Source organism: Equus przewalskii, chromosome 12 (assembly GCF_037783145.1).
Source record: "Equus przewalskii isolate Varuska chromosome 12, EquPr2, whole genome shotgun sequence".
NCBI classification, from domain to species: Eukaryota; Metazoa; Chordata; class Mammalia; order Perissodactyla; family Equidae; genus Equus; species Equus przewalskii.
The window spans coordinates 11,796,926-11,821,602 of NC_091842.1; the positions used below are offsets into that span (position 1 = coordinate 11,796,926).

Sequence of the window (24,677 nt, forward strand, 5' to 3'; positions counted from 1 at the left end):
CCTCCACAGGCAGCAGCTGTGGGCCTGGGGGCCTCACCTGCCAAATGGGCCCCATCCCTCCTGCGCCTCACTGGGATCCGGGGGCTCCAGACAAACAGTAAGACTGAGAAGGAATGAGAGCGTATTTTGTAAAACTTCACCTGGCAGTTTTTGAGGACCTTGTTTTTTTCCCTCTTAACCAAAACCTTAACCCAAAGGGCCAGTGATCCTGGAGCCTTTCCTGTGTCCGTAGTGTCCCCGTTCAGCAATGCGGTCTGGACAAGCGACTGCACCTGCCCGGGAGGGAGGGCGCAAAGTAAAGTGCCATCAGGTCTGTCCCCACCTGCTGCCTCCCGCACCAGAAGTCAGGACAGAGGGGCAGAGCCGAGAGCCGAGAGCCAAGCTCGGGCTGGGCGAGGTCAGGGAGCTCTCGGGGCACACGGGAGGAGCCCCAGGGCAGGAGGCAGCGCTCCACCCAAGTCCGTTTCAGTCAAAGCTTTCCGGGCAGCTACCAATGGGGGGATGCTGAGTCAGCCCACCCCCTTCGACACCATTCTCAAATGACACCAAGGATCTGCTTCCGAGCAACCCCGAGGTCGGGCAGGGCGGTGGGAACAGAGCCAATGAGACCGGCCCCCCGCTGGGAAAACTGTTGGGGTGGACGGGGATGTGCGAGGGCCACTTTATCATCCTCTCTACTTTCACGTACAATTGATATTTTCCACAATTAAAGGAGACAGTACTTGTGGGGAGGAAAAGGCAATCCTACAAATTAATACAAAATTTCCTGGGGAACTCTAGAGCAAGGCGCGCACACGGCCACGCAGCAAAGGCGAGCTGGGGGAGCGCCCGGCTGCCTCCTCAGGGAGGCCGGCAAGGCCCTTCTGGAGGCTCAGGGCCCGGGCTGTCCTGAGAGCGTATCCAGGAGTCTACGCAGTCAGTAAAATACAGCAGACCCTGCCCTCGCCCCCTGGAACTGTCCCCCAGACTTCTAGGAAAGTGAGACTAGCTTGTCCAGTCTATTATCTAAGTCACCTTTTTTTTTTAAACACTTTAAAGATTTTTTTTTTTTTCCTTTTTCTCCCCAAAGCCCCCCGGTACATAGTTGTATATTCTTCGTTGTGGGTCCTTCTAGTTGTGGCATGTGGGACGCTGCCTCAGTGTGGTTTCATGAGCAGTGCCATGTCCGCGCCCAGGATTCGAACCAACGAAACACTGGGCCGCCTGCCGCGGAGCGCGCAAACTTAACCACTCGGCCACAGGGCCAGCCCCCTAAGTCACCTTTTGTACTTGGAGGACACCAGGGACACACACAGAGACAGGAAGCTGGCTTTCCTTGCAGCCTTGCATTGTCCCCTATTGCCAACAAAACTGCATGACTTTATTAGCTCAAATGCCAACACACGCCCGGATCAGATGCCATGCCCTGGAGGGGCTCTGGGCCTTCCCTCCCTCCACCACGCCCGTGAGTCTGAGGCCGAGGCGCATCCACCGCGGGCGGCTCGGGCGGCGATCTCCCACGTCAGAAGGCTGCGCTCCGCCTTTCCACGAGGAGGATGCTCGTACCCAGCCAGCGAGCTCCCGCCCTAGCTGGCCACCGGGGCCATGGTCTTCTGACACAGCCGGGCCAGGAGCCCCGCCATCTGTAGCAGGGAGTTCACGCCGTCCGCTATTTTCACGTGAGTGTATCCGATCTCCTGGAAAACAAATTGGACCCCGACCTGCTTCACAGTGAGGGGGGTGCATCGCCTAACTCCGAGCTGGGGGTAACACAAAGCTGATGCCAGGGTCTCAAACTCAAAACTGGAAAACGAACTCTGAGTGGTAATGAATCACGTTTCACTAAAATTCAATTTAGTTCCTAAAAGGATATTGGTATTTCTTTGTAAGATACTGCTATGAAAATACAAAACAAAAACCAAAAACACAGCCAGGCTTGGAGAAAATATTAAAGTATTTATAAAACACATCTGATAAAGGACTTGCATTCAGAATATATACAGAACTCTCAACTCAGGAATAAGAAAACAACCCAATTAAAAAATGGGTTGACTGGAACAGACACTTCAGCACAGAAGCTGGCAGATAAGCTCATGAGAAAGTGCCTGAGGTCACTCGTCACTGGGAAATGCAATGAAAGCCACCCTGAGCCCATACACACGGTCGGAACAGCCAAAACCCGCTGAGCAGTGCAGGCACCGGCGAGGACGCGCACGGCCTGGGACACTGGCGCGGCGCCGGCAGCAACGCACACACTCCCGGCGCTTTGGAAAACAGGGCGGCAGCTGCTTCTGAAGCTAAAGCTCCACTTACCGCTCAACCGAGCAGCCTCCCTCCTGGCGCTCTCCCGAGAGAAGCAAGAACGCCTGCCCAAGTTCACAACAATTCACGAACACAAACGCTTATAACGGCTTTCTTCAAAGCCATCAAAACCTGGAAACCCAAACGCCCTTCCACTGGTGAACAGACTGGTCCGTCCACAGAGTGGAACATGACTCAGCAACAGAAAGGATCCGCTGACAGAGGCGACAACGGCACAGACAAGTCTGAAATGCCTGAAGCTGCGTGCAGGGAGCCAGACTCAAAAGGCTATGTTCTGCCCAATTCCATTTCTGGCATTCTGGAAAATTCTGCCCCCAAACGGAAAATAGATCAGTGATTTCCAGGTGCTAGGGGAGGGGCTGACTGCAAAGGGGCACATAAATTTGAGGGGATGACAGAGTTCACTCCTTGATGGTGGTGTGTTTACAAGACCAAATTCTTTTGTCAACAGAATGCACCTAAGAAGCTGAATTTTACTCTAGGTAAATAATGCCTCAATTAAAATGACCTTAAAGAGAAATAAACAAATTAATCTCCACTGAAGAGAGGCATCTAAGGAACAGCAGGTCACCGACTGGCAGAGGCGGCTTAAATGAGCCACCAGCCCCCAGGACAGCAGCCCCTGCCCCCACCATCGACAGGCACTTACCGGGCATCTCCCAGGTGCCAGGCCTGTGAGCAAGACAAGGCCAGCTCCGCCACACTCCCGAGGAGAGCAGCGTTGCCCTGCTCTCACTCACCTTAATAAACTCCAGTTTCAAGTATTCTGCCATTTGGAAGGTTTTACACACTCGAAAAATGTTGCCAATGATGTCCTCTGGGGAATAGCCGAGATGCCACAGGTGCGCAAGGATCTAGACGCGAGAAGGTAACTGTGAACACAGGACGCTGTGGGAAGACGAGGCCAAAGCCTCGCCAGTCCCGGCCTGTCACAAGCTGGGAACGGGCAGATGGTCCCAGACAGCCCAAGCGATTCTGAGAATGAGCTGAGCCCCTCGGAGCTGTGGGCGGGCCACGCCCTTCAGGTCCCGAGGGGCAAGTGAAGCAATTTTCCCAGCAGGCAGAAACAACATGGCAAACGTTTCAGAACCTGCTGCAAGATGGTCTACCACCACGTCCGTGTAATGTCTACCCAGGGCTCTCAGAAAGCTTTCTCACTCATCCCAGGGAGGAGCCCGGAGAGGGAGCTGCAGAGCCAGAGACCCGCTGTGCCTTCCCTGGCCGCAAGCTAATGCGCCCCCTGCAGGGCAGCCCCAAGCGGGGCAGGGATGACAGCGGCCCCAGCCTCTGGCCTTCTCTGCCCCAGGCCCTTGCTCCCACCCCCAGCCCATAGGGACCACAGGGCCTGCAGTCAGTCGTCTTGCCTTTGCTTTAGCACTGGGGTGCCTTCGGTTGGGGAAGCTCTGTGCTCATAAATCTGCAGGCCTCCATCAGGCCACATGCCAGCTCTCTGCCAGTCTCCCTGCCTCACACTCCAGGTTCACAGCGGGGCTGGCCCTGCCCTAAACCCAGATGGCTTCTAGCTGAGTTTGGTAGGAGCAGGAGGAGGGAAGCCTGCTGTGATCAGACCAGTGGTCTTGAATCATGCCGGTGCCACCATGTGGACTTGATGGTCACCTGAACCCCAGTGACGCCCACTGGAGCCTGCTCACAGGACTGGACTCTACAATCAGGCAAAGAAACCCCCAGTCCCCCTCTCTTGGCTGACCAGGGACTGCGAGTCCCAGAGCCCACTCCCACACCCCTCAAAGGATGGAGAGGGCCGTTTCCCCTCGACAGAGAAAGACGCCACACGGCGACGTGAGCAGTGGGCTGGCTGTCCCCGTGTCCTGGGGGCAGTTCCCCTTGTGGAGAGTGTGATGACAGCAGAAGGGCAGGACTTGGAGGTGCGGGTCCCCTGTTCTTGAAGAGCCATCCAGGGCCAGGAGTTCAGCCTCCTTGAACCCGTTTCCCATCTGCAGAGGGCACTCAACTCCGAGCACCATGCCAGGAACACCGAGCAGCGGTGCCTGTGGAGCCCGGCACCGGGAGCGCTGCCCTGCCCTGCTCAAGAGGCGGAGGCCCCTCGGGGTTCAGGAGGGCGGGGCGCACCTTGTATGCTCCGTCAATGTCGGCGTTCACGCAGTGCTGGATCATCTCCTTCACCAGCAAGGGGTGCGGCTCGTCGCAGACCTGCCCAAACCGCAAAGAAAGGCCCATCAGGGCTGAGGGGACAGTCTTAGGAGGAGCCCTGGCACCCGACTTCTGGGCGCTCTATACAACCAAGTCCTCAACTGGCTTTCTGCATTGAATGCTCCAGCAAACAGAACCGGATTTGGAAACATCGCTCTCATCACCAAACACGCCAGCAAATAGAGAGCGGTGTCACCCTACTGCAGCGAGGGAAAGCTTCCAACCCATGATTACAGATTCTCAAACACAGGGCAAGTTGACAAGGGCCAATGGGCCATCTGTGCTGGTGGCAGCTGTAAGGCTGTTAGTCACCTGTCTCAGATCGCCTGCAGGACCACTTGCCCAGAACCACTTAGAATCCACCAAGAATTGCCAGATCTGTGGGGCCAATCTCCCAAGTGGAAGAACAGGGGCCCTCAGGCTCAGCGGGTCAACCTGGCAGGAGCCTGGAGCGGGGGCGGCTCTGCCTGAGCCCAAGGGCTGCCTCCCGTGCGCTCCCTGCACAGCCTTAGGTCCCGCCCCCTGGCGCACATTGACACTGAAATCAAACAGAAGCTTCCTAGAGATGCTCCAGACGGCACCTCGCCTGCCCGGCCTTCCCTTCCCAGTTCCATTCCTGCCCTCGGAGGTCAGGCTTCCCCAGCCCTCCAAGCCTTGCTCCAGGACGAAACTCCACCCCAACTACCACCACAGGTGCCCACACGAGCCCCCTGCCCTCCATGTCCTTAAACACATCACCACCAAGGTCTGAGCAGGGGCCTTCCACACAGCTCTTCACTGTGAACTTGCTAAGAGGAGCTACAGACCGAATGCACGACGGCCCGACCCAGTTTCTCCCTAAATCAGGGGGAAATCGGTCTCCAAAATGGCACTCAGACACCAAGCTGCTGGGATGTGGCAGCCAGGTTCCAAAAGAATTCCCGAAGAAAAATCCCTCACCAATGTGAGAGAGTGAGAGTCTTTTTCCTCCATGTGGCTTTGAAGAGCTTTGCTACCCGCCCTGCTGGCTGTGACGTGGGGACAGAGCCACCTCAGGGTGGGGAGGCCGAGAGGAAAGGCTGTGCTTCCTTCTGCCCTCTAGCAGCTGGGTTACCTCGGGCAAGCCTTGGAGCCTGTTTCCTCAGCCACAAGATGCGGAGAGGACGTCTGTGTGCAGGGATGTTGTGAGCATCAAATAAGACCCAGGGGAGGTGCCCAGCTCCAGGCATGTGGCAGGGATGATGACAGCACTTCCATCTGTCCACACACACTGGTGGCACCCAGAGTCCCTCCCTGCGGAGGTGGCCCCAGCCCAGCGGCAACGGGGTCTGCCCCTTCTTCCAGCCCGGCCCACCTCCGCCCAGCCGGCCCCAGCGGATGACACGGCTTTAGCAGCCGGAGCCCCAGCCAGCTTCTGTACCTTGAACACATTCTCACTGTTAATAAAGCCGAATCCCGAGAAGGTCGACTGCAAGTTGTTCAATGCCTGTGGAGGAACAACATGTCAAGGGTGACTTTCCACCCGGCTGTCCCCACCCCTCCGTGGAGTCTGAGCCACGCACCCCTCCCCGCAGGCCTGTTCTCCTCGGGCCACGGCCCCACCAGCATGCTGGGTCAGCGTCCCCACTCCGGCTGCACCATCTGTGCAGCGGTCACCTTCTTCTTGCCCCCAAATACAGCCCGGCACGCACCTGCCTCATGTCTCCCTGGGCGGTGAAGACAATGGCTTCCAAGCCATCGTCGGTGTAGGGCACGTTCTCCTTCTCGATTATGGTCATGAGCCGCGCAAGCACCTGGGCATCGGTGAGCTTCGTGTAGCGGAGGACAGCGCACCGGGACTGGATGGGCTCTGCGCGGGACAGGAGGGTGAGGCCCACGGCAGAGCACGGTCAGTTCTCAAGTCCCAGGAAGCAGCCGCATGGTCACATGGTCCAGCCAGGCCGCATCACTCTGTGCCCCACAGGCACTAGCCAGTGACTTGGTCATTAGGCCCAATTTCAAAATATCAACCAATAAGCAAAAAGAGGCCCCAGCCAGCACCCCCCGGGACGACCTTGGCTAGCCACAGATATCCACGTGCCACAGCCCGCAGGTGAGTCAGCACTGGCCCAGGTGGACGCCAGATCACAGTGTGTGCTGGACATCTGGCTGGTCATGCCCCAGCAGTCTGGGGTGAGCACAAGACACGTGTGCAGCTTCTTTAACGCTCCCCGGGAAAGTCTGACCACAGCCAGAGCTGAGAAGCACTAGGCAGACGGACACAGGATTCCAGAAGCCCACCCTAACCCTCGGGGTCGACTATGACAAGCGCTTCCCCGTGAGCTCAAGCACCATCGGTCTCTCTCTGACCCATCCTCTGCTCTGCCACCACACTGGCGTTCCTCACAATGCTTTGCTCTGTCACCTCCTCCTGCCAGGGCACGCCTTCAAGAGCCCCACCGTCAGTGCAGTTGGCTCCGAGCCTGGCACGTACAATCTCCGCACAGCTTTCCTGTCTCTACTCCCCTAAGCCATGTCTGGAGCCTTGTCTCCTGGAACAAACCGACCTGCGCCCTCCTGGCGGGCTCTCCCCACCTCCCCACCGAGGACGTCCTTTTCACTAGTTTTTCCCATTTAAATTACAACCATCACCGGAAGCTCCCCTCGAACCTCCTCCTCATGGAGCCGGCCCCGATCTCCCCAGACTGAGGCGGCCTCCCCACCTCTGTCCTCACACACTTTGAGGAACACATTCCTGTTAGTTTATCTGCATTAAAGAAACCAGTTACCTCCTGAGGTGCTGGGGACGCGGGGGACAAATGTTATGACAAGGTCCTGGCTCCTCACAGCTTAAGCTTACAGGGACAGAAGGAGGCATGAACAGGAAGTCATGACGCAACGGGACAGGCCATGCCAGAGGCTTCTAGGAACAGCCCTGGGGCCCAGGCCAGAGAGCGATCAGCTCAGCCGGGTGCAGGCGAGCTCTCGGTGGAGGCGAGTTCTGAGCTGGGTCTTTAGGGGATGAGTCTCCAGCCTGGAAAGGCAGGAGGAAGAGCACGTTCAAAGCAGGCGTGATGCAAGGGCTCAGGGGATTCAAGCACGGTGACATGCTGAGGCTGCAGTGCATGGAGAGAAAGGAGATGGGGCTGCGGCCCCGGGATCCTGTGGGATAGCCTGGGGCACACGGCCATGCAGGCACCCAGAGACCACTGGGGGCTTCCGCAGGGAGTGGCAGGTCAGACTTGTGCTGAGAGGACCCTGGCAGCCAGCTGGTGACTCAGGAGCGAGAGGAACCTGGGCAACACTGCACCCGAGAAGGGGACAGACAGTGCAGCCAGACCTGAGCGAGAGAAGCGGCTGCAGCTTGAGACACTGGGGAGGCCGGATGACCCTGGATTTGACTTTGGTGAGGAGGCCGTGGCGGTGAGCAGAAACAGGTGGACTTGAGGTGGCTCGGGGTGCTGGCTGGGGGCCCCCCCATCTGTGCGTGGGCTCCTGCAGGGCACGGACAGAATCTCGCAGATCTGAAGCCTGAGCTGAGCCCTGGGCACAGAATGCACTTGAGGTCTGTCCAAGGGACGAGACTTCCCAGAGAGCAGCCTTCCGAAGAGTTAGTCCATTGCAACTTCCCGAACTCAGGAAGCTCCACGATGGACCCACTTACACATGTGCTTCCTCAGCACACACAAGAGAAGGATTGATGGTTTAAAACCAATTACTATTCCGAGGACACTAGAAGTTTCCTTTCAGGGGCCGGCCCGGTGGCGCAGTGGTTAAGTGCATACGTTCCACTTCGGGGGCCTGGGGTTCGCCGGTTCAGATCCCAGGTGCGGACATGGCACCACTTGGCACGCCATGCTGTGGTGGGCGTCCCACATATAAAGTGGAGGAAGATGGGCACGGATGTTAGCTCAGGGCCAGTCTTCCTCAGCAAAAAGAGGAGGATTAGCGGCAGATGTTAGCTCAAGGCTAATCTTCCTCCAAAAAAAAAAAAAAAGAAGTTTCCTTTCGTAGATTTTTCTCTCTTGAGAAGCTGAATTCACAGAATTTAAATACCCATCAGAACAAGGCAGCCACAGCCTTCCTCAGAGAAAGCGTGGCTCCCTCTCACCTGTATGACCCCAGGAGCCAAGGCCAGGGTCAGTTACCAAGTTTAAGATCACCTCTGCAGGAAGCTGATCGTGAGCCATTTCCACTAAAGCTAAAAAATGAATCTCTTTAGGGTTTCATTCACGGGCTTGCTATATCTCTTAGGAAATTAAAAGAAATCAGAACGCTGTGTCTATCTGAAACGTTAACGGAAAGGGAGGGCCAGAGCTTTCTCCACTGACAACAGCGCCTCCTATCACTAAACAAACTCGTCTCCACACAGCCCTGCACCAAATGCACTCGGGGAGGGGCCTCAGGTCTCAGTGCTCCTGCCCTCACACACGTGTGCCCCCCAGGTAAGGACACAGGCCAGCCACACCGCACAAGCGGAGACCTCCGGCCGTTCCCTCCACCACACCCAGGGGTTCGGAAGGTAGAGCATGGCTCCCATTAAACTGTACGTCCCACACCAGCACGGGGCCGACGCTTACCGAGAACAGAGGAAATGCATGACCATCTGGGGGAAGTAAAAGGACACAACAGTCTCAGTGACACGAGAGCCCACTGAAGCTGGAAACCATGACTACAGGGGCATCACGGTGGGTGACAGGCTTGTCTGCAACAGCGCCCACTGGCCTGGGTGAAGCCAAGTCGATGGCTGAGCTCACATAGGCCGGGGGTTAGCAGGGCAGACAGTGGGACAACAGAGCTGTGAGAAATGGTGAGAGAGAGACAAAGCTGGACTGTGCCGGCAATCTGCGTCAGAAAGGGAAGGATGCGAGACCAGCAGGGAGTTGAAACTGAGACCAGAGGCTCAAAGCAGTGAGGGAGCCACAGACTGCTGGGGGCGGGGCGTGCAAGGACAAACGCCAGGTCAGAGAGAAGATTAACATGCAAGGTTTCACAGGTGACACAATTCCTGGTAATAACAAAGCACCGTGTGCAGACACAGTGTGTGCCAAGTGCTCAGAACACACAGAGTGCAGGAGCACTTCTGGAGAGGGCCAGTGACCATGGCACTGTGCACAGGATACCAAAACGTCATGTGTGTCTGTGCTGGCGCAAGAGTCACACAGGCCTGGGGTTCCAATCTCAGCTCTTCTACTTGCTGTCTGACTTGGGGCAAACCACTCACCCTCTCTGAGCTCCAGTTTTCTCATCTCTAACATGCAGCTAATAACACCGAAGCACAGAATTATATAAGGTTAAATGAAAAAGTTGATTATATAGTGCTCAGCCCATGGCAGGCAACCCAAAAGTCCCTATTCTTCTGCTAAACAGCCAACACGAGCACCACACGGGCCCAAAGCTCCCCAGAGCTGACCCTCACCTATGATTTTATCTGATGCATTACAAGCAAGAGCAAAGCGGGTCGTTTTGGAGTAGATTTCCATGGTTCTCCTCAAGGCTTGCTGGGCTCCATCGGTCATGCTGAGAAGAAAAACACAAGGGAGCAGTTTGCAGCTGGAACCCAGGGCCCACTGGACACAAGCCCCTCTCTATCGGCCTGGAGCCTGAACTCCCAACAGAGGATGCTCAGCCGCTCTGCAGGACCCCGCCTGGGTCTCACACGGGCAGGCTGCTCCCATGCGCGGAGCCGGGCCCTGCGGCCGGGCTACCCGAGCTCCCTTGCAGCTCCTTCCTCGGTTAGTTTGGGACCTTAGGCAAAGTACCTGAGCATCAGTGTCATCCTCTGTAAGGAGAGAACAATGCTACCTACCTCAGAGGGTTGTCGGGACAATTAAATGAGACAGTAACATGTAAAGGGGCCAGCAGAGTGCCCAGCATGATGGAAACGCTTCCATGTAAGAACCAATAAACGTCAGCTGCCATTTTGCTTTAAATAGCGCTCCAGTAAAATGGTTAAGGTGCAGCCTACCACGGAACGTAACAGAACACAGAACACTGCTTTTTACAGTAAAAGGACAAACCAGGACACAAAATTATATATGTTATGATCTCAACTATGCACAAGTGCATAGTATACAAAAAGAGGAGATGACATAAGCAAGATATTGACAATATTTTCTAGATTTTCTTCAAAGAACGTGAATTACTGTTGTCTTTTTTAACATCATTAAGATTTTTTCATTTATACTGGCAATGGTTGTACAACGTTGTGAATGTGCTGAATGCCGCTGAATTATACACTTTAAAATGACGAAAATGGCTAGTATTATGTGTATTTCACCACAATTTTACAAATATTTAAATTACTCACAGAAAGGAGACTGATAGAAACACATTAACCGACTCTGCGTTTTAAGGCTCGGGCCCCCACTGCGTGGCTTTTGAAGATGCTGTGCAAACCCACCACGAGGGTCCAGAAAGCCTCTCCTCCTGACTTAACAAAGGCGCTAAGAGGCGTGGAGAAAGGTCAAAACGCGTCTGGCAAAGCCCCGCACCTGTCGGCTTCGTCCAGGATGATGATCTTGTGCCGCCCTTTGGGAAGCGTGACTTTCTGCTGGGCAAACATTTTGATTTTGTTCCTCACAACATCAATGCCCCTGAAACAATACGCCAACATTTCATTGTCACCTTCTGAGACAAATTCGGTCACCTCCACAGGGACTTTACCCTCAGCACACCATCATGGACCCAATTTTAGTCTTTAAGTTACTTTTTTGGGCAATTCTATCTCTTTATAAGGATTGACATTTCATTACTTTCCTTCTTTCTTGGAGGTCTTCTGAAGAGCAAAAAAAATGTACTTGGGGCCGGCCTGCTGGTGTAGTGGTTAAGTGTGTGCACTCTTCTTCGGCGGCCTAGGGTTTGCAGGTTCGGATCCCGGGCACAGACCTATACACTGCTCATCAAGCCATTCTTTGGTTGTGTCCCGCATACAAAACAGAGGAAGATGGGCACAGATGTTAGTTCAGGGACAATCGTCCTCAAGCAGAAAGAGGAAGATTGGCAATGGATGTTAGCTCAGGGCCAATGTTCCTCACCAAAAAAAAAGAAAAGAAAAGAAAAAATTTATTTACTTGTTTTGGTAGAACAAAACTCATTTTATCTTACAATTACCATATGGGTCTATTGGACCCTTTCATAATCTAGGATATAGTTTGAGATCTTAATGATCTTATTCCTCCTATATCTTGAAACTAAATAGCAATTTCATCATCTTTGTAACTATTTCATCATTACTCGTCAATTAATCCCAACTATGTTAAAAAAGACTAAAATAATAAGAAAATGAAAGAAGGATGGGATTGCCTAGAAGAATGATGCAACAGTGGGGAAAAAAAACCCTGTCACTACTGCCTCATCCTTCAGCTTTTCTGTTTGTTTTGTTTTGCTGAGGAAGATTGGCCCTGAGCTAACTTCTGCACCAGTCTTCCTCTATTTTGTGTGTGGGTCGCCAGCACAGCATGGCTACCAATGACTGGTGTAGGTCCACACCTGGGATCCGAACCCGGGCTGCCAAAGTAGAACATGCTGAACTTAACTCCTAGGCCACAGGGCCAGCCCCATCCTTCAGCTTTTTATTGTGTTGCTTGAGGTACTGCATTTCCTCCTAAAAGATATAAAAGTTCAGATACACCATCTTTGTTGTCTTTCTTAAAGCTTTCATCGACCACAGCTGAAACTTCAAAACTTTTCATTTTCCTTTCAACCCAAAATATCAAAAAGAAAAAAACTGACAGAGAAAGGTTTTATAATTATTAGACAAATCAGAAAATGACTGCAGAGACAAGCAGCAGGACTCTGAGCTCTAATGATGATGGAGAAATTGATCATACAAACTATGAGTTTCAGATGCCAAAATCTTGCATGGATTTTCTTAAACTTAAGAATCAAGGGGGGAACCACATATTTCTTAGGACAAAAACTAAATCCGTTTTCATCTATCACTCCCCAATATCTTATGACAAGAACTTGGACCACCTGGTTCTGCCGAAAGGACATGTGACAGCGTCCTTTCATCGTCTACGATGTTTGTAACCAACATTCACAGGCAGTTTGTAAGTGATCAGAAGCTGAAGCCAGGTGTGTACATAAAGGTGACTGGAAGGAAACAGACAATACACAAATGGAAAAAAAATCATTGTGTTGATCACTCTAATAGGTGCAAAATCTAAAATATTTTGCAATTATGGGGCACCAGTTTTCAAAAATAGTGAGGGTGATGAAACAAGTGTGCAAAGAACAAGAGGGAAGGATAAGCTAGAATGCATGCGCATTTGCTCTCTGGAACCAGCATTTACAAAATGGGTCAACTGCAGGCTCATGCACGCCAGCTGATGGGCAGCTGTTGCAGTTGAAGGACACCGACCCTTACAGGTATACAGGAAATGGTAAAGAGCTGAGAACCTCGCTCTCAAGGAGTAATCAAAGGCAGAAAGTGTAGACATTTTACTCAACAGATCCTCATTTCATAATCCTCTACTAGTTCACACCTAAAAAGTAAGCCAGCACCTCACATCCATGAGGATGGCTGCTAACAACAAACCAGAAAATAACGAGAGTTGGAGGATGGAGAGAAACTGGAACCCTTGCACTGTTGGTGGGATGCAAACTGTTGCAGCCACTATGGAGAACAGTATGGCGATTCCTCAAAAAACTAAACACAGAATTATCAAACAATCCAGCACGTTGACAAGCAAGCGATTCCTTTTGCTGGGATCCTCTTTCACTGGGAGGATTAAAGGGCATGCAAAGCTGGCAAGACAGGCTCCAGGACACCACAGAGCTGAGGACAGGCCGCTTCTGTAACAATCCGAAGTGTGAAACGCTTGCCACCCTCCCAGCCCCGCTCCCAGGCGTCCTCGCCCCCAGGTGTACCTGTCATTTGAAGCATTGAGTTCCAACACAGCATCCTTGAGCGCGGGGCCCAGCAGGGCTCGAGCCAGACACAGGATGCTTGTCGTTTTGCCGGTTCCTGGGGGGCCCTGGGAACAAGATCCCAAGTAAGTGCTTGAAGCCGAAAGGACAGAGCCGGACTCACCGCAGCCCCAGCTCACCGCTCACCACTGTCCACACTCGCCTCCCCATCAAGCCCCGGCCCCCCTACAGCACACACCAAATCAACACAGAGACCCACCCACAACCAGCCAACCTCCCCTCTGCCGAGGGGAACGCCCAGCTCGGCTCTGGCACTAACAGGCCTCTCCAAGGAGGGAGCTCTGTGCCCTCCAGAGGGCAGCGAAAACGAGAATCCGTGATGGGCAGCACGACCAGGATGAGTACTTACAGCGATGATAATATTGGGCACATTCCCTTCTCTTGCAAAGACCTGAAGGAAGAAATGTTCATTAAAACTGGTGAATCTGTAAACCCGAGGAGCCAGGGCTCCCCAGCCACACAGGCTCGTGCAGTAAACATGGCTCCGAACAGCCCCATATGGACGCCCCATGGAACTCTTGCCTCAGCATATTCAAACCCAAATCACGGTTCTGCCCTACAAACCTGAGGCCCCGCCCACATTCCCCCTTCCATGGACTGTCAGTCAACCCTACCACCTGCCTGGAACGTGGGGGCCATCCTGCTGGGCCTTCACCTCCCTTCAGCCCCACTGCCCCTTCCTCAGCCCACTGTCTCTTGCCTGGACCACTTTCAACGGGCTATTAACTGGTCTCCTGACTCTAATCTTGCCCCATTCCGATCCATTTCCCATGCTGTCACACAACCAATTTTCTAAAATACACATCTGTTACGACATTTTTACCTGACTGAACCCCTTAGATGACTCCTTACTGCCCTCATCGTGAAGCCCAAACTCTTACCAGTGGCTCAGGAGGCCCTGCCCAGTCTGGATCCTGCCCAGCTCCCCAGCACGTTTCTCACACATCCCAGCACACAAACTCTACAGCTGCGTTACCCACTGGGCTCCGCGGACCAGCAGCATCACATCCCCTGGGAGTGTGTCAGAAAGGCAGAGCCTCTGGCCCCACATGAGAATCTGTATTTTAACAAGATCCCAGGCAATGCATACGGCCATCAACGTCTGGAAAGCACTACTGGGTACTCCAATCAGGTGGCATTTTCCCCTAACAAGCCAAGCTCTCTCACCTCCGGGCCTTTGCACAAGATATTCCTGCTCTCCCATCTCTCTAGCCCCTGCCCCCCAAGTCTGGCTAACTCCCACCCACTTAGCATTGATGTCACTTCTTCCACTTGGCAAGAAAGACGCTGTGGGCAGGCTGACTCTCCTCCTCCGTGTGCGCCCGCGCCACCTCTAGCAGAGCACCTATCATACTGCCTGCTCTGCTGACTTTAATGCCGCCCACACCGGCAGGGGCTGCATCTACTCTCCTCACCATGACAGCACCAGCTGCTAACACCGCACATATCTGGCCCAGAGAAGATACTCAAAATCTGTAAATGAATAACTACCTTGGTAGCCATTAAAGTCTAGGCCCCAATTACTGCAGAGTGATTACTGCAATTCAGGTCTCAAACAGCTGGGCTTGTAGACTCTGCCGAAAGACCTCTGGGGCTAGGAATTCAAAGCTCACTCTAGTGTTGCACAGTTCTGCTTGCTCCCGTCCTTGTCACCCTGAAATCTACTGCCTTGTCACTTAGTCCCTCTAGGCAGGGGTTGACAAACCATGATGGAGGGGGAGGTGGGGGTATTGGTGGTAATCCAGCCGGAGGCCTGTTTTTATAAGCCCCCTAGCTAAGAAGGGTTTCCACATTTTTAAAGGATTGTTTAAAAAATAAACAAAGGATATTTGACAAAGACCTTACACGGCTTGCAAAGCATAAGACATCTATTAATTGGCCTTTACAGAAAAAGCTTGCCACCCCCACTCTTGAAGAACACAAACAAGTCTGATAACGCCTCTCCAATAAGCCTCCAAACTAGATGTCTCCCAGGCCCTCAATTCTTCTGGATTCATGGCTCGCCTCCCCCTGTCATGGCTCTCTTCCTCCAAATGCGTCAAGCTTATCAAAGCCGAATAATGTGCGATGTTTAAAATCATCTTTTAAAACGTCACTCACCTCCAGTCTGCTCACAGTGTCTTCATTCCCAACAATTTCATTCAACTTTACTGGTCTATATTTTTCAACCCTGTTTTTAAGAAGATGCATAAAGATGTTGACATGGCTATTTTCACACTACCCAGAAGAAAGCCCTGAAGGGCAATCCTGAAAGCTTTGTCAGAAGATAACATACATCAATAAATATATACCAAATGGTTGCAGGTTTCAAATTTAATGAGGTGCCCAAGTGCCGTTTGAAAAGTTAAGTGCATGAGAATTATACACCAAAGGCTTCAAACCCGCCACAGCAGAGAAACACCTGTTGTTGCTGGAGAAGGGCCAGAGCAGGCCACCTGGAGCAATGTGACACTGGGCAGCAACACAGTCTGCCCGTCACAACAGAGGTCCGGCACACACGGCACTGACATCATTTGATCTGACAGACACAGGTGCAAGAGAGACCCCCTTCTCATGCCTTACCTGCCAGTTTCTGCAGACTTGTGCCAGGTGCACAGCAGGGCTGGCTAGACAGAAACCACGGGCCTATGTGTGATCCTACCAGGCTATGTGAAGCGGACAGGCTAGGGGCCCATGCAGACCAATACTTCTCTCTTCCAAATGAATAAGCAAGCTATGCTATGAGAGAAAATTCCTTTCTTCAGCTCTGAGAACAGAAGCGGAAGAAGATTTGCAATGATCTGACCATCAGGACCTCCTCTGCCCTTTATTATAGCCCCTGATGTACCATCAGCTTGCACCCCCTACAGGTACTGGTTCTGCTCCAGAAGCAACTGCACGCAAACAGGCTTGTCTGCCAGACACTGCAGGAAATAGAGAGACAGCTCTCCTCCAAGACCAGCAGATGGAGCGTGCTTGTTCCTACTCCTTTATTCTCCATACTCAGCCGCTTCCAGATGCCAAGCACTACGCAAGGAGTCAGAGATCGCGAGGAGTCAGAGATCTCAAGGGGAGGAAAGTAGAAGGCACAGAGAGGAGCAAGACATGGTTCTTGCTCTAAAGGGCTTTGCCATTAGCAAGGAGGGAGAGCTTAGCAAATCCTTCAACAGTGCTGAACTGATTATACAAACCAAGGGCTGAGGAAGCCCAGGCCAGGGGGAGATGTACCTCCTGGGAATGGTTAGGAGCGGAAATTTGAGCTGGACTTGGAACAAGGCAAACACACTGCTCCTTCAAGGCCCTCCTAGTCGCTCCCCGTGCCTGGAAGCTTTCTCCACCTAGCACCCGGCCTACTCCCTGTTTTCAGGTCTTTGCTCAACATCATCTCATCAGAGGCCTCCCCTGACCTCCAGAGCTATTTACTCCACAGCACCTGTCACCATCAGATATACTTTACATCTACTTGTTTATTTTTCACTTTGGCCTTCTCTATCAACGTAAGCTCCAAGACAGCAGAGTTTGTTCTGTGTACTGAAGTACCCTAAGCATGGAGAGCAGTGTTGTGCAGGAAAAACACAACGCAAGCCACATACGGAATTTTAAACTTTCTGTGAGCCACAGTATAAAAGGGAAAAAGAAAATGAGTGAAGTTAATTTTACTAATATAATTTGCTGAACCTAAAATATTCAAAATATCATTTCCAAAACGTAATCGATATAAAAACTAATGAGGTTTTTTTATACTAAGTCCTCGAAATCTGATGTGTATTGTACACTTAACCCATCTCAATTCAGACTAGCTTCATTTCCCACGCTCAGCAGACTCATGTGGCTAGTGACTGGGGGACCGGATAGCGCAAACTGCGTTCCATTGAGGTATCTGCTCTCGCCAAGAACAGGGTGGGCTGGAGGGTCAGGAAGACACAGACGACAGGGAGTAAACCATTACCACGCGCAGTGGAGGGTTCTCAGAGGTGCGCGCGGGGAGCAGGACCAGAGTGGCGCGCCTGCACCACACCTGTGCCAGTGGCAGGTGACTTCCTAAGTCACTGTTTGCTCCTAGCTTCCCAGGATGCTGCTGTTTAAAAAGAGCATGCAGGGAGGAATTCCAAGATGGCGCCGTGAGTAGTCCTCTTTGTCTCTCGCCCTTCGAGTCTACAATTATTTGGACACTTATCGCTTGACAAAGGATATCCAGACAGCATCTCAGGACGTCTGAGACACCCACGCGACTATACATCGGAAGGCGGACGGACTTTCCTCCGGGAGGATGTGGAAATAGGTGAAAACTCTCCGACCCCGACGGGCAGCCTAGTACCCGCAAGCGGCTTTCTTCCAACGGACGCCCCCAGAGGATCCACACACATCTAGGGCAGGAGCGAGAACACAACAGAGGAGCGACGGTGGAAACAGGTGACCAGAACCCTACCTAAACCCCCTGCAATTACTCCTAAACGCAGAGGGAAACTTTGGAGTTGCACACCTGAGCCCGCGGGGAGAGTCTCTCCCCGCCATTGGCGGGGAGACCCAGCCTGGTGCTCGGGGCGCCCGGAGGGTCCCAGAGAGAGACACGGAGGGCACGGAGGTCTCCCAGCTGCCGTTGCCCGCCCCGTGGGACTAGGGATTGCCGGAGATCTCGGAGAGGACCGGGGCGGGGGAACTTTCAAAGGCCGGTTCGGGCGACCCGGAGGGGAAGCGCTGGAGCTCCGCCCGGGCAGCAGACAAAACTCTCTGTCTGCCATTAGCAGAGGGGCCACGCTGAGCACTCACGGCTCCGGGAGAGGCCCGGAAAGAAGCCCAGAGGGCGGGGCGACCCCCAGCTGCCGTTGCCCGCCCCGTGGGGCTAGGGATTGCCAGAGATCTCGGAGAGGACCGGGGCGGGGGAACTTTCAAAGGCCGGTTCGGCGACCCGGAGGGGAAGCGCCGGAGCTCCGCCAGGCAGCAGACAAAACTCTCTGTCTGCCATTAGCAGAGGGGCCACGCCCAGCATTCAGAGCTCCCGGCAGAGGCCCGGAGAGAAGCCCAGAGGGCGGGGCGACCCCCAGCTGCCGTTGCCCGCCCGGGGAGGCTAGGGATTGCCGGAGATCTCGGAGAGGACTGGGGCTGGAGAGAGTTCCAGAGACCCAGCTTAGTAGCCTACGGGGAAACCCTACAGGCTCACAGAAGCCTTAGGGAAAGCCTCTGCACAGCACCAGTAGAAGGCACCCAGCCGCCAGCCACAAGGCTGGAAGACCCCAGGGCAAAAGCAGCATAGCTAGGTGTACTAACCACAGACTGTAGAAGATGCCAATAGCTCTCCTGCGACCCATAGAGGACAAGTGAGATTTGGTGGGTGCCGACAGCAACGGAGCGACAAATATAAGTGATCCCACCCCTGGCCGCTGGAAAAGCCCATAACACCATTGCAGACCCCAAGGAGAGAGCGCATCTAGGTGGGCAACAACAGTAGGCACCTGCAGCCTGAAGCCCCCCGTGACGGCCTCCACGGCAGAGGAGGGAATCCAAAGGGCCACTGTGGCTACGAAGAGGGGCCCAGGCCCAGTTAGCAACTACGGACAGGGTTCCTGGTTGGTGAAGTATAAACAGCTGCTCCCCCCACCGCAGCAGCTGAAACAAGTGAAAGGAGCAACTAAACTCTATCTCCATGCGGAGGCACAAATCAACATCATCAAGCAATATGAAAAAATACATTAAATCTCCAGAACAGAAAGAAAGTAACAAATACACAGAAAACAATCCCAAAGAAAATGAGATATATAACCTAAATGATGATGACTTCAAAACAGCCATCATTAAAATACTCACTGAGTTAAGAGAGAATTCTGACCGACAACTCAACGAGTTCAGGAGCTATGTCACAAAAGAGTTTGATACGATAAAGAAGAACCAAACAGAAACATTGGAAATGAAGAACACAATAGAGGAGATTAAGAAAAATCTAGATGCTCTGAACAGTAGGGCCGATAATATGGAGGAAAGAATTAGCAATTTGGAAGATGGCAATATAGAATTGTTGCAGGCAGAGGAGGAGAGAGAAGCAAGACTTAAAAGAAATGAAGAAACTCTCCGAGAATTATCAGACACAATTAGGAGATGCAACGTAAGGATTATAGGTATACCAGAGGGAGAAGAGAAGGAGAAAGGGGCAGAAAACCTATTCAAAGAAATAATGGCTGAGAACTTCCCAAATCTGGTGAGGGAGATGGATCTTCAGGTGACAGAAGCCAATAGATCTCCAAACTTTATCAATGCAAGAAGACCAACTCCACGGCATATAGTAGTGAAGCTAGCAAAAGTCAACGACAAGGAGAAAATATTAAGGACAGCCAGGCAAAAGAAACTAACCTACAAAGGAACCCCCATCAGGCTATCAGCAGATTTCTCAGCAGAAACTTTACAGGCTAGAAGAGAGTGGAATGATATATTCAAAAATCTGAAGGACAAAAACCTACAGCCGAGAATTCTCTACCCAGCGAAAATATCCTTCAAATACGATGGAGAAATAAAAACTTTCCCAGATAAACAAAAATTAAGGGAGTTCATTGCCACAAAACCTCCTCTTCAGGAAATCCTCAGGAAAACCCTCATTCCTGAAAAATCCAAAAAAGGAAAGGGGCTACAAAACCAAGAGCAGAGGAGATAAGTAGAAGGACAACAACAGAGAGTAGCAGCTCTACATCAGAACAGATTAAACCATGGGACGAGAAACAAAGGAAACTGAAGAAAACCGGAAAACAAGACACAAAATGGTAGTGGTAGGCCCCCACGTCTCAATAATCACTCTAAATGTAAATGGATTGAACTCCCCAATCAAAAGACACAGAGTGGCAGGATGGATCAAAGAACAAGATCCAACAATATGCTGCCTCCAGGAAACACACCTCAGCCCCAAAGACAAACACAGACTCAGAGTGAAGGGATGGAGAACAATACTCCAAGCTAATAATGAACAAAAGAAAGCAGGTGTCGCTATACTAATATCAGACAAGGTAGATTTCAAAGCAAAACAGATAAAGAAAGACAAAGAGGGACAGTATATAATGATAAAAGGGACTCTCCACCAAGAAGACATAACACTTATAAATATATACGCACCCAACACAGGAGCACCAAAATTTGTAAAGCAACTCTTAATAGAACTAAAAGAAGACATCAACAACAATACAATAATAGTAGGGGACCTCAACACACCATTAACACCAATGGACAGAACATCCAGACAGAAAATCAACAAGGAAATAATAGAATTAAATGAAAAATTAGACCAGATGGACTTAATAGATATATATAGAACACTTCATCCAAAAACAGCAGGTTACACATTCTTCTCAAGTGCACATGGAACATTCTCAAGGATTGACCATATTTTGGGAACCAAAGCAAACATCAATAAATACAAGAGAGTTGAAATAATATCAAGCATCTTTTCTGATCATAACGCTATTAAACTAGAAATCAACTACAAGAAAAAAGCAGAGAAAGGTGCAAAAATGTGGAGACTAAACAACACGCTTCTCAACAAACAATGGATCATTGAAGAAATTAAAGAAGAAATCAAATATTATCTGGAGACAAATGAAAATGAGAACACGACATACCAAATCATTTGGGATGCAGCAAAAGCAGCCCTAAGAGGGAAATTCATCGCAATACAGGCTCACCTCACTAAACAAGAAAAAGCTCACGTAAGCAACCTCAAACGACACCTAACAGAACTAGAAAAAGAAGAACAAACAAGGCCCAGAGTCAGTAGAAGGAGGGAAATAATAAAAATAAGAGCAGAAATAAACGATATTGAAACAAAAAAGACAATAGAAAGGATCAATGAAACAAAGAGTTGGTTCTTCGAAAGAATTAACAAAATTGACAAACCCCTAGCCAGACTCACCAAGAAAAGAAGAGAGAAATCGCAAATTAATAAAATCAGGAATGACAGAGGAGAAATCACAACAGATACCAATGAAATACAAGAGATCATAAGAGAATACTATGAAAAACTATATGCCAACAAATTGAACAACCTGGAAGAAATGGACAAATTCCTAGACTCCTACAATCTCCCCAAACTGAATCAGGAAGAAATGGAGAATCTGAATAGACCAATCACAAGTAAGGAAATAGAAACGGTAATCAAAAACCTCCCCAAAAACAAGAGTCCAGGACCCGACGGCTTCTCTGGAGAATTCTACCAAACATTCAAAGAAGACTTAATACCTATTCTCCTCAAACTGTTCCAGAAAATTGAGAAAGATGGAGAACTCCCTAACACATTCTATGAAGCCAACATCACTCTGATCCCCAAACCTGGCAAGGACAACACAAAGAAGGAGAACTACAGGCCGATATCACTGATGAACATAGATGCAAAAATCCTCAACAAAATTTTGGCAAACCGATTACAGCAATACATCAAAAAGATTATACACCATGATCAAGTGGGATTTATACCAGGGACACAGGGATGGTTCAACATCCGCAAGTCAATCAACGTGATACACTACATCAACAAAATGAAAACCAAAAACCACATGATCATCTCAATAGATGCAGAGAAAGCATTCGACAAGATCCAACACCCATTTATGATAAAAACCCTCAGTAAAATGGGTATAGAAGGAAAGTACCTCAACATAATAAAGGCCATATATGATAGACCCACAGCCAACATCATACTCAATGGACAAAAGCTGAAAGCCATCCCTCTGAGGACAGGAACAAGACAAGGGTGCCCACTTTCACCACTCCTATTCAACATAGTTCTGGAGGTGCTGGCCAGAGCAATTCGGCAGGAAAAAGAAATAAAAGGAATCCAAATAGGTAACGAAGAAGTAAAACTCTCGTTGTTTGCAGACGACATGATCTTATACATAGAAAACCCCAAAGAATCCACAGAAAAACTATTAGAAATAATCAACAACTACAGCAAAGTAGCAGGGTATAAAATTAACGTGCATAAATCAGTAGCATTTCTATACACTAACAATAAACTAACAGAAAAAGAACTCAAGAACTCTATCCCATTCACAATCGCAACGAAAAGAATAAAATACCTTGGGATAAACTTAACCAAGGAAGTGAAGGATCTATACAATGAAAACTACAAGACTTTCTTGAAAGAAATAGGCGATGACATAAAGAGATGGAAAAACATTCCTTGCACATGGATTGGAAGAATAAACATAGTTAAAATGTCCATACTACCTAAAGCAATATACAGATTCAATGCTATCCCAATCAGAATCCCAAGAACATTCTTCACAGAAATTGAACAAACAATCCTAAAATTCATATGGGGCAACAAAAGACCGCGAATTGCTAAAGCAATCCTGAGCAAGAAAAACAAAGCCGGCGGAATCACAATCCCCGATTTCAAAACATACTACAAAGCTACAGTGATCAAAACAGCATGGTACTGGTACAAAAACAGGTCCACAGATCAATGGAACAGAATTGAAAGCCCAGAGATAAAACCACACATCTATGGACAGCTAATCTTCGACAAAGGAGCAGAGGGCCTACAATGGAGAAAAGAAAGTCTCTTCAACAAATGGTGCTGGGAAAACTGGACAGCCACATGCAAAAGAATGAAAATTGACCATTCTTTTTCACCACACACCAAAATAAACTCAAAATGGATCAAAGACCTAAAGATTAGGCCTGAGACAATAAGTCTTTTGGAAGAGAATATAGGCAGTACACTCTTTGACATCAGTTTCAAAAGAATCTTTTCGGACACTGTAACTCCTCAGTTGAGGGAAACAATAGAAAGAATAAACAAATGGGACTTCATCAGACTAAAGAGCTTCTTCAAGGCAAGGGAAAACAGGATTGAAACAAAAAAACAGCTCACTAATTGGGAAAAAATATTTACAAGCCACTTATCCGACAAAGGGTTAATCTCCATAATATACAAAGAACTCACACTGCTTAACAACAAAAAAACAAACAACCCGATCAAAAAATGGGCAGAGGACATGAACAGACATTTCTCAAAAGAAGATATGAATATGGCCAATAGACACATGAAAAGATGTTCATCATCGCTAATCATCAGGGAAATGCAAATCAAAACTACACTAAGATATCACCTTACCCCCGTTAGATTGGCAAAAGCATCCAAAACCAAGAACGACAAATGTTGGAGAGGTTGTGGAGAAAGAGGAACCCTCATACACTGTTGGTGGGAATGCAAACTGGTACAGCCACTATGGAAAACAGTATGGAGATTTCTCAAAAAGTTAAAAATAGAAATACCCTATGACCCAGCCATCCCATTACTGGGTATCTATCCTAAGAACCTGAAATCAGATATCTCAAGAGTCCGTTGCACCCCTATGTTCATCGCAGCATTATTTACAATAGCCAAGACGTGGAACCAGCCTACATGCCCAGAAACTGATGATTGGATAAAGAAGATGTGGTATATATACACAATGGAATACTACTCAGCCATAAAAAAAGACGAAATTGGCCCATTCACAACAATGTGGATGGACCTCGAGGGCATTATGTTAAGCGAAATAAGTCAGTCAGAGAAAGACGAACTCTATATGACTCCACTCATAGGTGGAAATTAGTATATTGAGAAGGAGATCTGATCGGTGGTTACCAGGGAAAAGGGGGGGTGGGGGGAGGGTACGGAGGGGGAAGTGGTGTACCCACAACATGACTAACAAAAATGTACAACTGAAATCTCACAAGGTTGTAATCTATCATAACATTAATAAAAAAAATAAAAAATAAAAAAATAAAAAGAGCATGCAATAGTGAGAAGGCGGCGCTTTCTGCAGGCAACCCCGAGTTCCGATCCTGGGCCCGACGCTTCTCGCAGAGTGACCAGCAGCGTCGCCCCTGGTACAGCGCCCGGCACCACAGTGGGTGGTCTCGGGGGCGGCTACTATCACAATAAGCATTGTTCTGACCGAGGCCCTGCTTCCAGAGTTCAGACCGGTGGGTCGAACCCAGGTGGGCTCCGCGACCCGCGTCCCTCGCCTTCTCCACATCATCATCTCCTCGACGCCACCCTGAGCCTCCCGTCCCACTCAGGTGCCTCTCCAACGAGCTCCAGTGTCCCCCGGGACACGGCAGCCACTTGTCCGCCCATACGTCCAGAGCACCCATCCTTTAAGCCCTGGGCCCTCACCATGGCAGCTCGTAGTGGCCTGCGCTGCCGGGGGCTTTGCCGGGGGCCGGAGCAGGGTCCTGGGCCCCGGGCTCGGCCGCTCCACCGCCGCTCTCCCGCACCTCCATTCTCCCGCCGCTCTTCCCGCCGCCCGAGGCCCCGCCCCGTGACGCCATCACGCAAGCCCCGCCCCTGTCCCTGAGGGACGCCG

At 50.6% G+C, this 24,677-nt stretch overlaps 1 protein-coding gene across 4 annotated transcripts; it reads right to left on the minus strand.

Annotated features, from left to right (window-relative positions):
• Positions 1–1,306: 1,306 nt before the first annotated feature.
• RFC2 (replication factor C subunit 2) lies at positions 1,307–24,677 on the minus strand. Of its 4 annotated transcripts, XM_070567791.1 has the most exons (12): positions 24,488–24,637; positions 17,294–17,711; positions 15,466–15,535; positions 13,715–13,756; positions 13,306–13,412; positions 10,926–11,027; positions 9,851–9,951; positions 6,144–6,301; positions 5,873–5,938; positions 4,393–4,473; positions 3,042–3,155; positions 1,307–1,676 (listed from the first exon to the last, which is right to left on the minus strand). In XM_070567791.1, the coding sequence occupies exons 6-12, from the start codon at positions 10,994–10,996 to the stop codon at positions 1,566–1,568; spliced, it is 702 nt and encodes a 233-aa protein (XP_070423892.1). In that variant the 5' UTR covers positions 10,997–11,027; positions 13,306–13,412; positions 13,715–13,756; positions 15,466–15,535; positions 17,294–17,711; positions 24,488–24,637; the 3' UTR covers positions 1,307–1,565. The 4 variants fall into 4 exon arrangements, 3 of the variants coding, with proteins under 3 accessions (XP_070423892.1, XP_070423891.1, XP_070423893.1); XR_011524717.1 differs by lacking the exon at positions 17,294–17,711 and having other exon boundaries at positions 2,293–3,155; positions 24,488–24,646; XM_070567790.1 differs by lacking the exon at positions 17,294–17,711 and having other exon boundaries at positions 24,488–24,677.